General features: G+C 44.2%; 1 protein-coding gene across 1 annotated transcript; it reads left to right on the forward strand.

Moving 5' to 3' along the window:
• Nucleotides 1-260: 260 nt before the first annotated feature.
• Nucleotides 261-10,498, forward strand: LOC104270119 (neuropeptide-like protein C4orf48 homolog). The gene is made up of 3 exons (XM_009864385.1): nucleotides 261-418; nucleotides 7,052-7,140; nucleotides 10,152-10,498. Exons 1-3 carry the CDS (start codon nucleotides 286-288, stop codon nucleotides 10,215-10,217), a joined length of 288 nt encoding a protein of 95 aa, XP_009862687.1. The 5' UTR covers nucleotides 261-285; the 3' UTR covers nucleotides 10,218-10,498.
• Nucleotides 10,499-14,661: the final 4,163 nt, after the last annotated feature.

The raw sequence follows: 14,661 nt of genomic DNA on the forward strand, positions 1-14,661 counted from the left end.
GCAGAGGGGACGCATGCTCAGAGTTGCTGCTGGAGCCTCGCCTGCTCGCTACAGCTGCTCCAAGGGTCTGGCATAAGGGCGAAGAGAAAGATCAGGTACTTGGCAAACTGGTCCTTGGGGTGCATCTCTGTCGCCGCGGTGAAGCACGCGTGTGGGTTTGCATGTGGATGCGAGTCTGTGCTTACCGCGTCTCATCCACTTATTTGTGGGAAGCGTGCTGGCATCAAACTGCTGATTTTCACTATTCCTCCTCTTTTCAGGCGGGCAAGATAGCTTGAATTACTGATGAGAGGGATGGCGTGGCCGTCTGTCTGGAGCGTGATGCGTGTGGCGATCCCCTTCATCTCGGTAGTTGGCCTGCTGAGCGTGAGGCTTGTCGGGGCCAGCCAGGACTCTGGGAGTGTCATTCCTGCAGAAAGTAGGTACCTGCCGGGCATGCTCGTGCCCTCCCGCTTTCTTTCCTCCACTTAAGCCGCAGCACTCATGCAGACCTGAAGCTCCAGGGGAACGTTGCATTGCCTGATTAGCGAGGGAGTAGTAACGAATTTGTAACACGTCAGCAAAGCACATGAAAACAATGCTTATAAAAACAGCCAGCAAGCAAAGGGTTAGTAGTTATTTCAGAAAAAATATTAACTGCATACTATAATTTTCACTGGAGCTTGTTTTAAAGCTCTTCGGTTGTAAGTCTTTTAGACCTGCTTCTCGTGAGTTTCCTTTCCAGATTTGCCACAGTGTATATGACATCCTTGCTAGTATGGATATTGTGAGAAAGAAATTTCTTTTTATTTCTGCTAGGGCATTGCATTTTGTTTATTTTAGTGTTTGGTTGGAACAATAGGTCAGGTTCAACATTCTTGCAACTACTACAGCTTGACATAGGGGAAATTTATCCAAACAGTAAAGCATATATAGATTTCTGAAATCTTGCTGCTATTCTGCAAATATAAAAATAAATGAATATGATAAACTGTCTTGAGCACACCATGGAGCTGAGAGCTTTTGAATTTGGATTACAGCTCTATATTAGCTTTCTCTGTCATTTTGAGCAAGCCTTAGTTAAACTTTCTCAGCTCCAAAATTAGTCAATAGTTCAAAGATATTAGGGGATGGAGTCACTGTTCTCAGGGTATTTTGGTGACAGCATGTCAGAAGTAGCCACTCATTAGAAACTTAAAATATCCATTGGGAGAAAAGAGAAAAAGGAACGTAACTGCATACAAACCTATCTCCAGTTCTTAGTCATGCTTACTTTGTATCACAGCTGGTTTTGGTTTTACTACCAAAATATTTAATACAAGGACTGATTTACTCACTGCCTTTTATTATCCTGTAATTCCATTACTAATTTTCAAACACACCTGTTAGTTACATCTACAGGACTTACATGCTGAATTCCTTTTTTTTTTCCATTCTCTTCTTTTTTTTATTTTTTATTGGTATGAAGTTTTAGTCTGTTCTAAAACAGACCTTGTCTCTATTTTGAGTGTCTATTTTCTAGGCATTAATTAATTTTAATAAGTTTTGTGGCAGGTAGTCCATTTTGTTTCCTCAAGGAGAAAATCAAGCTTGAAAAATAAATTACGTGTGCCCTTTTCTTGTCTACATTATCAGAGGCAAGTCAACATGGTTTTTGGAAAAAAGTATATAGTGGTTCTTTGTTGTGCTTGTGTAGTGGAAACTCCTGTTTTATCTGTAGAACAAAACTCTTGGCCAGGGTCTCTGACCCCGGTCTGGGGAACTTATCTTTTTGATAGCCTCTGGCTGTGCTACTAAGTTCCCTGAAGAGCCCTTAAGGAAGATTCCTTGTCTTACCTTATTCCTGGAGTAAGATGTGATGGTGAGGAATGAAGGGCAGTGTTTGTGTCGCCAGTGTTTCTGCAGAGACGTGCTGCTCTGTCCTGAGCAATGGAGGCTGGGGGCATTGCTACAATTTGTGAGGGTATTTATGCCCGAGGCTAGGCCAGGAGGAAGATTCTCCCCTGATCATGAATTATAAATTGTTTCATGCTGCTGTAGGAACAGAATTTTAAAGTGACAAGGAACTCAGATGCTCCTAATCAGACACTTGTTGAGAGTGCTGTTAAGTGCTCCAGGTACTTTCCTTTGCTCTTCTGTTTTTATAAAAGAGCTTCTTATATCAGGGTTCTTCCTGATAGTTAACTTGTGGAACTCCTCCCTTAGGGTACTGTGAATGCTAAAATTTTGTGTGAGATTGCGGAACTGATAAGGTAAATTCAAGGGAAAAAAAAAAGCTATTAGATACAGCAGCAGTTCTTCTGGCTCAGGAGCCCTCTGTACTCACCCTGCTCTCCTGGTCTTTCATGGGCATCTATCGTTGGCCATGAACGTCACATCTATGACCGGTACCCACAGATGTTTCCTGGCTTGGGGTTGTGACTGTACTAGTAACCTGCTAGGATGGTCCCTGGCACACTTTAGTCTGTGACAGGAGGCTATTTGCCAAGCTGGAAGACAGTTTACTGCTCTAGAGCTGAGCTGTCCCATGCCAGCTGCTCTCAAAGCTCGGGGACAGTCCTAGGCACATTTAATGTACTGTAAGAGACGGAGCTCATAGGAGATAGAACACTGGGCCAGGCAGACCTTTGATGTGACGTAGTACAGACACTCCTGGATCTTTTCCTGCTTGGTGGCAGAACCACTGGCTATTTCTGATCGAGGAGCTGATCCTCCTGAGCACTGACCTGTTTTGGGGTCAGTGCTAGCTGCAGCATGTGTGCACAGGTTCCCTGTTGCTGGGGCTTAAGTCCATAACGGCAGCCCAGGTAAAATGGTGGCTGTGTGATCCTGGATGACCCAGGGAGAAAAAGAGGGCTCTACTACACATTCTTGAGAAGGATCTACGATGTACATGGACCATATCAAGTGTCCTTCTGCAGGGCAGACCAGTGATGCTCTCAGTGCTTTCCTCTGTTCCCAGTTGTGCAACCTGGTGCTGGGAACATGCCTTGAGCAGAAACAACCCCTCAGGGACTGCAGAGCACTGCAGCCTCTCTCTCCAACTTGGTGAGAAAAATGTGTCTCTCCTGCAGCACCATGAGCAGGAGAGGGGCACCAGTGCTTTGGTGCAAGTGTGTGAGGTGCAGGGGTCACAGGAGAGAAGCATGAGAGGGATTCAAAGTTCTTAGCATTGCAGAGAGATCCTACCCTGTGTGGTATCTGGCTTGGGGTGCCATCACCTGCTCTCTGCTTGGCATCCTTTCTGCCAGACAGAGAGCCAGGCCCAGCTTTTTATGAATAATGCTAATTAGCAGAGATTAATTGTGTCATTATACTTTATACACAGCACTTTGCGTATGCAAAAGACTGTTCAAGTATGGAGTAGTGTTACTAATATTTGCTGATTATTTTCTTTAAAGTTCAGTGCAATCACTAAACAGACTAAAGTAATTTCCCCAGCCTCCCATTACATTTATAGTCCAGATCACCCACTGTGAAAACCAAAATGTGGAATTTGAAGAACAGAAGCTGGTCAGTCTGTTTTCATTAGCCAAGGTGCATGAAATACAAGGAGTAAACGCCATGTGCATGCAAGGGAAAGTAAATCAGACTTCCACAGTGCTTTCAGTTCCAGTTTTTCAACAAAAAGAAGCCAAGAAGCATATTTTAAGCTCTCCTCCCCCACTTCTCCCCAAACACACAAAGACACAGTCTTCATGCTGACAGGACTCATTTAAAAAATTACAGCTGACTCTTGATAATTCTCATTATGTTAATCCACAAACCTGTTAAGTCTCCCAATGAATGATACCCTGTTCCCAGCTGTCAGCAAGGAATTAATAGCACTCTGCTGTACTTTGCTCTGATGTGACTTAAGGTTTGGTTTCATGATTGCTTTAAGATGATGTAAACCCATGCTGCCTCTGCACTTCCCTTCCTCTTAACCTGGCCTCCTCTCCATGCCCTATTTCTTCTTCTGGCCCTAGAGCTTGGACATTCAGGATCTGATCTGGAGGAAAAAAAATAATCAGTGATCCAGCTTACCAAGCAACTGCATGGTCACTCCTGCTGTGAGTGAAGGAATGTGTGGGAACACATAGCCAAGGACAGAAAGCAGGGTGGGTTTGCTCCTATTTGCAACAGCACGTATTTAGATTTATTTAAAACCTTTGTGAAAATAAGCCCTTACACATCATTATGTTGGGGAAATGCCAACAGGCTTTCTGCTGAAAATACTGTGAACTTGAAGAGAGGTTAAGTCCAGTGAGACAGGCCAGTTTACCAGCCCAGCTCTTCAGTTTGGGAAAGGAGACACTGAGGCAAGGAGTCATGGAAAGCAGCAAAGTCGTAAGTGGGACAAAGGTGGTGAATATTAAACCACTGTCTCTTCCACTGAAAAAATTAAAAGCAGGAAATGAAAGCAGCAGATGTTAGCTTCAGAGCATTCTGTTCATGAGCTGTGGAACTCATTGCCACAGGATGCCGCAGATGCCAAAAGTGTACATGGGTTCAGGAAGCAATAATGAAAACTAATGTGAGAAAAATTCATGGAGGGCTTATCAGATGTAGAGACACAATCCAGACTCAGGACATCCTCCAGCCTCTTGGTAGGCTAGAAGAACATTGCTAGAGGTTTATTCTTGTAACTTCCTTAAGTACCTGCTATTGGTGACTGTGAGTCTGGCTGGTGTAATAGCCCGGTTAGAGTGAGGACTTGGGCAGCTCTGCTGCAGCTCTAGGCTTTCCAGGCAGTGGGGTATTGCCTTGATTATATGTGGAGAACTGTGCTCAAGTTGCTCTGTGCTAGTGCAAGATACCTGACAGAGAGATCAGCGCTGCTCTAGTTCAGTCCCCGAGGTGCTGACCAGACATGCACTCTGCAGGGCTGCAAGGATGGAAGAGTTTATAGCCAGCCACCTCCCCAGCTGCTTGTCACCCTCTCCCAGGTACAGCTCCCTCTCATCTGCCAATGGTGCTGCTTCAGTGAGTCTTCTCTGCATGGCTGGAAGTCAGAAGGATGCAGCCCATCCTGGGACATAGCTGGTAGAGGAATCACATGAGCTTTCCCACTGCTAGCACTGCCGGCCTGGTGGCACCCAGCAGGCAGGGGTGCTCTCCTGCCTGCTGTGCCTCCGCCGAGGAGGACAGCCCAGGAAACTGTATTCGGACAGAATGGCCCCTTATGTGGTGAAACTGTCTGCATCTGCACTGTGTCTTTGAAGACCAATACCGTGCTGGGAGCTTTGCATGTGCTGATCCAGGGCATGCAGACCTGCACATGCAGGTGTCCTCAGTGCCGTCACCATTTTCCTGCAGAAGCTGCTTTGATGCCGAAGCAGCTGCTTTCACAGGGGTGGCAGAAGTGAAAAAAACACTTGGCACGGTTGTGCTCTTCCACTAGTACCTCCCTGTCCACGCAGAAACACTTGGCTGCTATAAATACCAGTGAGTGATCCTACATGGCCGTGTCCTTCATGAGGGCCTGGGAAGACTTGCTGGGAGGCAGGCAGTGGCTGACTATGGAGTTCATGTCTCTCCTCAGAGATGCTTTCTCCACACTGCCCGATCAGGAGACGTCAATTTGTGACCTGTAGTTTGTTTTTTCTCCAACAAGTTCTGATTCTGAGGACACTTTAGTGACAAACACTTCATGATATGCAGCAGTTCACCCATTTGGAGCCAGGACAGGGTGCTTTCTGAGAAGATGACAGCAGGGAGAGGGAGCAGGCCATGGCACCAAGTGAGTGATGGATTTGCTGACAGCAGACTGAGGATAGAAGTTCCTTCTAAGGGCTCTGTTCCATAATCTGAAGTGAAAACAATTAAATTACTGAAATACTGAAAACAGGAGAGGGTTAAGTGTCTTGAAAATGTGCTCAAAAACATCCTGTAGCTACGCCTCTTGGACTTGGAGAGAGAGTCTCTGTGAGTGATGCTGTTCTTATAGACTTGGGGACTTGGTGTCTCCCCAAATCCCTGGAATTAAATCCCTGACTTGATCCCTGAGTGTCCCTGAGATGTTACTGCATGCAGGGGATATGAAGGAGGATGGATGAGAGAGAAACACCTCCCGAAAAGGTCAAAGGCCCCAAGGGGCTTGCTGGGGACCGAGAAGCACGCTGCCTTCCATCAGCCCCAACTCAAAAGTCTGTGTTAGCAGCAGAGTGTCAGGCACAGGGTGCTGCTCTGCTGCACGGCAGGTCCCGGGCTCCGGGCAGCTCCCCAGCTATCTCAGCAGCAGCTTTGCACCCTCTTTGCTTTGCCAGAGCAGCACAAGTGGCTGCCTGTGGACAAGGATTTCAACACTCCCCCCAAAATGTCCTGTCTCCCCATTTCCCCTTCATCTCTGCCTGTATCTGCAATTTCTTCTTTTGAAAACCTATGCTTCATTAACTCTGTGACTGAAAAAAAGGGCCTGAGATGAGTGCAGGGTGAATCCTGGCGGAGCAGAAATGCCCAGGTCCAGAAGTGAGCCGTTTTATTTGTTGTCAAGTCCCCTCCTCTTCCTTCTCTTCTCTCCTCTTTTCTGCCTTTTGCCTGCCCTGCCCCTCTGTGCACACACACTGGCACCAGCTGCAGAGTCAGTGGGATGCTTTGCATTCCTGGCAGAAGAAAAAATACAGCAGCAGGTGAAAGGAAGCAAATACAGATCTGGCACTGTCCCTTGCCAAGCTTCTCTGTAAAAGCTCCTGTAAAAACAATCCTGCCTGTCTGATTTCTGAACCACTGCAAACGGCAATTTTCAGCTTGTCGGCTGAGAATTAAGTGGTGCCTGAGGAGGGTTAAGGACTTCAGTGTTAAGGGGAGAGTCTAGGGGCTGAAAACACACCACAGCGGGCAGACTCAAGCCTGGGCAGAAAGACACAGACAGCAAAAGGCTCTTGTGTTTTTGCTGATCCTCACTCGTCCGCACAGGGAGAGACACAGCTCTGTCCACCGGCAGCCCGAACTTTGTACCCGTGCGGGTGTGGGTGCCTGGTGAAATGGGTTCTCTCCTGGCTTTACAAGGTGCCTGAGTATTTCCCCTCTGTACTTCTATTCCAGATTTCGTGCTGTGACACTTGATGTCTTTTTCTGTACCTTTTTCCAGGTCGTCCCTGCGTTGACTGCCATGCGTTCGAGTTCATGCAGAGGGCGTTGCAGGATTTAAAGAAGACGGCGTATAATCTAGACACACGGGTATGTGTGCTCCTATAGAAATGCTTTTACTTAGCCTTTATCTCCAAGTGGCCAGGTCTGCCTGCCTATGTAGAGCAGGCATGACATCTCTGCTGACTCATTTCCATTTCAGCAAATAGGATTGTACCAAGTACAGATTATTTTTCACAGGCTAGAGAGCTTCATTAAAGATAATCTAGTCTGACTTCTTGCATAACAAGATAAAGAATTATCCTAGACAGTCCCTGCATCAAATAGAGAAGGAAAGAAGATGTATGAAGGGAGAGAAGAACAAGAAAGATGATTTAGTCTGATCTCACAATGTTGCCTCTGCGCCGTGTACTGACAGTAGCCTGGGCAGGAGCCAAAAGTGAACTGGAGCGCAAGAAGGTGGCAGGCAGGGCAGGGAAAGGGAGGAAAAGGAAAGGGAAGGGAAAGGGAAGGACATGTATTCCTTGCTCATGGATCGATTTTACCAATGCATACATATCTGGGTTCATAAATACACACCAGCACTGACTGGGGTACGACTTAGCACAGTGGTTCCCTGTCGCTGTCTGAAGTTTGCAAGGAGAAGGAGGCTTCTCGCCTCTTATAAAGCCCTCCTCATGTATGTCTTGTCCTGCCTCTCCTTCCCTAACATTAACACTGGCAACATGATAGTAGAGCAACTTGTGGGGAGTGAAACCAGTTCACAGCCACATCTCCCAGTCTGTTCAGGTGCCCACTCAGTGCCTGTGGCCAGGGCTGTCCATCGGTAAGTGAGAAGGGCTCCACGTTCCTCTGAAGTCATGCTCTGCTCAAATTGTCATTCGCAGCAGAATCAGCCAAAGAGATGTAAATCAATTATGTGTCTCAAACTATGACACAGAAAGGCAATTACGTTGCTTTGCCTTTGGTTTCTTGTGACCTTGGGCAATCATGTAGGGCCCAGCACAGTAACGCTGGAGTGACTTTAGCTTTCTTGAGCTATCAATAGCAAACTGATTAGGGCAGAGCTCTGCTTGCAGTATGGGTTACATTGCAAAAGTTTCCCGTGCACTAGAGCACTAAATAACTCTTAAGCATCAGACTATGAATAGAGGGGCTTTACCTCAGGCAGGTAAAGGATTTTTGGATTAGTTTCAGCTGAAATTTTTTTGTACCTACACATGGCATGGCTAGACCATGTGCAATCGCAGCTGTGTTGGTTCTTCAACTGTCTCCAGGCTTTACGTGGGAAGTTAAAGGAGGTACTAAATTTCTGTCTAAACTGCCCTGGGAAGACTTTTTTGAATGCAGTAGAGGCAGCATAATTCCTTAACCCCACTTACAGAGGTAAGTATCCGTGTCGGCTCTTCTATTTGGAGAGTGGGGTGAGAATACAACCCATAAGAGAGCAATGCTGTCTTGTAAGAGGTGAGGCAGAAGGTGGCGTCCCTGCCCAAAACAGGGAGGTTGGACTAGATGATCTCTAAGGTCCCTTCCAGCCTGTGCCATTCTATGATTCTATGATTCTAAAGGGAGAAGCTAGTCCCAGAGCACCACAAGATGAGCTTCTGTTTCTGTGAGTACTTGGACAGGCCTGAGATGCCAAGGCTCTGATTCAGACAGCTCCAGAGCAAGAGGCATGGGAACAGCGCATCCTCAAAGCAAATGTAACCTGTTATCTAAATCACCTACCCTTTGACAGCTGTCAGAGTTAATACTAGTAGTACTATCCATCTTTTCCAGCCTTTGGGTTGAGACTCCGAAGGCCTTACTTGAAGAGATGCTTTAGTTAAATACAAATTATTAAATGACGCAGAGATACCAAAGAGAAATGCCGTGGCCATTCCCCTACAAATGGCACACTGTGGTGCTCTATTCTCTGAAGGATACAGCCTCCATATCCTCCCTCAATCACGACTGTTCAGCTCGTGCTGACCAACTATAATTTCTCAAGTTTTACATGCAGATAACTTCATTCAAAAAATCCCGAGTCTTGAAAGTTGTTGTTACAAGGGCAAGCCCCATGCAAGACTGTTCTTATAAGAGACTTCCTAAGCCAATGCCCGCAGGGCTGAAATTAATTTTTGTAATTGATGCTTCTCGTTCATAGTCTTCCAGTTTACACTTGAGAGCTCCCAGAGCTGCTCTTCCTGCCTGTAAATAGTCATGAGTGATGCCTAGGCAGGATTTGTGGTAACAGTGACAGCTTGTTGGCATTCAAAAATCGCCAATTCGGCCTTTTTTTCTCAAAAAGTGAGACTAGGACTCATAAAACATTTAATTTATTTGATCACAATTAAATAAATGATGCTTAAATACCTGAGGATCTGATTTTTTTTTTCTCTTGGGTGCAAAGAAAAAAAAGCTTGGAAATGCTTTTCCACTAAGGTACTCCAAAAGCAAGAGCAAGTAATTTTAAATGATGTATACAAAGCATGGGTTTTAAGCTTTGATGGAGTTCTGGGACCATGGCTCCAAATAGAGTTGGTAATAAGGCAACTGTCGGTAAATTAACTCAGGTTAAAATAGGAGCCAAAAACTCAAGTCTAGATCTGCCCTGAAAGATTATGAGTTTCAGACAACAAGGTTAGACTGACAGCTGGATTGAACTCAGAGTTGTTCTAGAGAAACAGCGGTGTAACTGAGAAAACAACTGGCTCCTCAGCACATGCTGTCTGGTGCAATTAAATTATACCGTGCTGAAGACATCGTCAACAGGAAGCTATCAATCACTGCGGAGGAATTAAGAGCAGTGCAGTGGAAAGTGGAATTTTTCTCAGCATTTATAAAAGACACTTTAATAATTTTGACAGCCTACTCCCTAGAAGTTAACTGTGAAAATGAAAACATTTAAACTATAAAAATACTCTCCATGCATCTCAATGCTGAATATACTTATTTCATCATTTTTTCTGGATGAAAACCAGCACTAATAACTATGATTTTTCACTCAGCAAAGCACCTTGGCTACAGCTGTGCAGAGGGATTAGGTCTAATCAACTATATACTCCTCTAAAGTGATATATTCAGTTCTTTGATTTCATGGTTGGTTTTTTTTTCAGACAGAAACCCTCCTCCTGAGAGCGGAAAAGAGAGGCCTATGTGATTGCTTTCATGCAGTACACTGAAATGAGCACTGGGATTTGGCCAATGAACATTTATTCATTTTAAAAATGCTGTTTAATAAATTACAGGAAGATCCAGAGTGCAAGTTGTGCCACACCATGAAGAAGACAATTTTTATCCAAACAGGTACAGCTCAGTTAGATGATTTTTTGCTTTGATGTGTTTTATCATTACTATGTGCAATATTGCATCTGCTGAAATGTCAACAGAAGAAACAGTGCCAAAGTCTCGCTCGTGGGTTTTATGCAAGGATAGATTCTCGCTTTTCTGGTATTTCAAGCCAAAAATTGTCAGGCCAACCCCTCAGCACATGTGAATTGCCATAAATCTGTGAAAGTCAGTGGAGTCAAATCCTTTATTTGTGGTAGACTGTATCCCTAACATGAAAAGGAAGCGACTTTGCAATGGTGCGTAGCTAAACATTTGCAAACAAGCAGCCATGGCTTTATATAGAAATTAATAGTTGTCACTGACTGCTTGGCAGTCCAAGGAAGGTATTTGTTTCCAGTTGTATGAATAGTCCAGCGTACAGTAAACACATTAATCTGTATCACAATTTTAATTTCTTCAGAGCCACACAGTAGCTGTGATCTTTTTGGAGAGATTTATTAAGCATCTAATGTGATCAGTAACATTTGTAATCACATGAATACTGCATGGCAATTTGGCTGATTGTGTCTGCCAAAATCTTCTGGAGAAGTGTCTTTCATTAAGCAAATCACATACTGGATTGAACCACTCAAACTGGCCTCTACAGAGAGTTTTGGCAGAGAGCCTACAAAACGCCTGCATGCCCAGGAGTCTCCTGCAAACTGTATTTTGAGAAATGTTTAAGTTCTTCCAAAATGGGCCACAGTTCTTGCATGGATCTTACACTCCATAATGGTGGGTTACAATGCTGGTACTATTAATATTCCGTGTAAGACAAGAGAGAACAAAACATTTTAACCAGTGTAGTAGTAGTAGTAGTAGTAGTAGTAGTCAAGATTGCACCTTATTACTCTTTGAAAAAAATCCTTTTTTTCCTTTCTTCCTTTATTTTGGAGAGGAGAGAAGATAATGACCCCAGTGGAAAGTTCTTGTAGATAATAACAGTTTTCACAGGGCTTTAAATATCATCCCCCAAATACAATCAGTAGAGGTCTGTGTACCAGCAACAGCATCTATGTACAGGCTAGAACCTTCTACACAAACAAGAGCGTGGTGTCATCAGCAGTGATTTTCAAATTCATTTTACCAACTGTCATTAATATGTATGTCTTCCCATAAAGTGGCTGATATTTTGCTACCAAGCTGCCCAGTAAGTTACGATGGTAGCTTTCTGTATGTTTCCAAACTGCTTCTCTCCCATTTTATCACATTAGGCGCAGGGAAATGGGGAACTGTGACCCACTGCCAAATTATTATGTTGTGTGCAGTCATACTCAATGACACGATTACCGTCATTATTTACCGTATACTCTGCCAAAGCTGTTTGAAAAGTGTGTGGTTCCCAGCAAGAAAAAGATTCCTTGAACCTGCATTTCAAGTAGGAAATTTGCTTTGCCCTTTGTAGGATTCTAGAAAAACCCTTCTCGGTCATCAGGACCTAGTTTGTGTAGAATAGAAGCAGCATGACACAGCAACACATCGCTTCCAGTAGCTACACTCCACTGTAGCACGGGCAACTGACTGGTGGGAAGCAATAAAGGTTCTTGCCATAGACTATGTTGTATTTTATGGACGACACAATAGTTTAACACAACTCCTTTGCAAAACACCAACCTTAGGTTACTTTACACCCACTTAGATTTGAACTAAACTAATCCATGGATTTTGAGTTGGCTTTTTCCAGGATATGGTGTTCCAGCACTGAACCTGTGAATTTTCCGGCACAGCTCACCTTTTCAGGGGACAACACGTCTATGGTTTAGTATTGCTACTGTGCATGCTCATTCTGCTGGTATCTTAAAGAATCTTGCGAAATCCTGTTAGCCAGCACTGTTTTTTTGGCTGTGGGGTTTGTTGTTTTTTTTTTTTAAATGGTTACTCACTGTTGAGATTTGATATATGCAGCTTGTTATGATAAACAAGGTGGGCTGAATGACAAGTGGATGTTCTCTGACTCCCAAAGGGATTACAGTGACGCTGCAACTTTACGGTTGTGATGGTGGTGATTATTCTGTGCGTACTCCTCTTTGTCTTTAATACAATACAATAAAAGGGCAAGATGCATTATAGTATATGGTGTGCTTTCTTACTAGTTTGAAAAATGATAGTGCTAATGCATTAATACATATCTGATCTTTAATTAGGTGGAAAATCCACAGAGAAAAATGCTAGTTTCAATGCAAAAATAATTCGGGTTAAATTTATGAATGTATTCTTATTTGCTGAAGTATAAAATTGAACTCACTCTTATTTGAAATTAAAAGTACTGCAGTGATTTTTGTGGGGTTTTTTTAAGGACCCCATATTCTTTACTTGGTGGTTGTGATAAAGCTCATTTTAACTGCTGGATGGCATGAAGAAAAAACCGTTAAGCTAGATAGTTTGAACATACTATTCCTCATGAAGTTGATTTAAAGTCAGAACCCCCTCAAGTGCCCATTTATGAGAAGCAACTGTGTTTTTTACAAAAGGATTTAATTGCAGGAGGCCTTAAAGCAGAAAGTCTGTTTTCCCACACCACACTCCCAGCACTGTTTTGCTGCAGAGTCAAGGCGTTCCTCATGACCTTTTGAAACCAAGCCATCTCCTCTTTCCTTTTAGCACAGGGCTGCTGCAGGTAGCCCGGGGCACGTGGCATTTGTACACAAGCTGGGGTGCAAGTGGTCAGCTCTAAAGATGCCCAGTCCAGGATAACTCTCTGAAGACGTGGCTCTGGATTTCATTCTGACAAATGGGAACACATTTTATCTTGCTTGTAATGAAGATTTCTGCTAGGTAACATCAAAGCTAAGTAGTATCTGAATCTGTGCAGTGTATGGGCTGATGTTCCTCGCACATTTTTTTGTGTGAATACTCTGAAAGCCTCATGGAATACTCTCTCCAGATGGAAATCCCATATTTAGAAATCAGTTATTTCTCTGTGCCCGGAACAAGTCTGTAGGTAACTCCTGGGTGATATGAGCATTCAATACCCATTCCCCATTTTCTAAGCAATAGTTATAAAGTGTGCGTGCTCTTCCCTCGAGAGCAGCAATGTGGTTTCTGTGCCCTCTCCTTCACCTGCCCCAGGCTGGTACCCAGAGACGAGACCTCCTGTAGCAGTGGGACTTGTGGAGGGGGCTTGTGCTGGCCCTTCATTAAAGATAATTTAAGAGAAGTAAGGTTCTGAGGCTGTTGTGCCTTGCCCAAGGCAAAGAAGCACAAAGGATATTTTTTCTTTGGATAAAAGTTTGCCTTTGCCTCTCTTGGCAGGAATGAGACCCCCTTGTCTAAAACAATGTTCTGCTTAGTCCTTCCCTGGCCAGTATTCAGCGAGCAAGAGAAAAGGGGATCAAGTGTGGAGGGGAAAAAAGATACCTGCCTTCTGCCGCCTGAGTTCCTGGCAAATCGGTGCTCCTGACTGAGAAACCAGAGATGCAGCCTCTTAAGGATTTCTGTGCTGGGCATGGTGAGTGAAGGCTGCAATCATTTTGAATGAGGGCAGTGTAGCAGACAAAGCCAGCACAGCAGTGTTAGCAACAGGATTTGAAATGAGGAGCACAGAGATGTTGAGTGCACTGATGCAAAGGGAGAGATTATTTTCCCCACTCTCATCAGGCATGGCATGTGAATTTTCCAAGCTTTCCAGAACGTGCTTTTGAGAGATGTACAGTGAAATGCAGATAGAAGAGGTGATTGTGAATAATCCCCGTGCTCCTCAGCTGGGGCTGTGCAGAACATGGAAGGTCTCAGGGAGGCTCTGTGCTCTGCTTGTTCGTAAAGAAAATGCGGAAGAGCTGGAAGCATCATTCGCAAACTGGCACTTGCTAATCTGAAAATTAAAGGCAAGCTAATCTGCGGGTGCTTTTACTAGCCAAAGAGAAAGGCAGCACTCACTTAAAGAGTGTTCTTCGCAGCTAATGTTAAATAGAGCTAGGAAACTAATATCAATTGCAAATATATATATTTATGTATAATATGTATAAAATATTTAGCCTAATTTTGGCTCCACTAAACATATTGAATAAATAATTTCTGACAGCAATGGATGAAGCAAGATGGGTCTGTCTGCTAAACTTCTCAAAAGATACCGTGATTTTCCAATTTCTGAGCCTGGCTCTGCCTTGAACAGGCCTTGGGGCTCTGTTCAGAGTGTGCACTCAGTGTCTCTGTGTCTGCACACAGGCAAAGGAAAGACGGAATTTTCCCTCAATGCTCATGATAATTTGTTGACTGCTGGAGAAGGAGCCCTCACTCAAACAGCCTTTGGTCTAACCCATTATGGACGAGTTTATGTGCTTATTTTGCGTTTTCTAT

This window comes from Apaloderma vittatum, unplaced genomic scaffold, assembly GCF_000703405.1.
Source record: "Apaloderma vittatum isolate BGI_N311 unplaced genomic scaffold, ASM70340v1 scaffold362, whole genome shotgun sequence".
Classification (NCBI taxonomy): Eukaryota; Metazoa; Chordata; class Aves; order Trogoniformes; family Trogonidae; genus Apaloderma; species Apaloderma vittatum.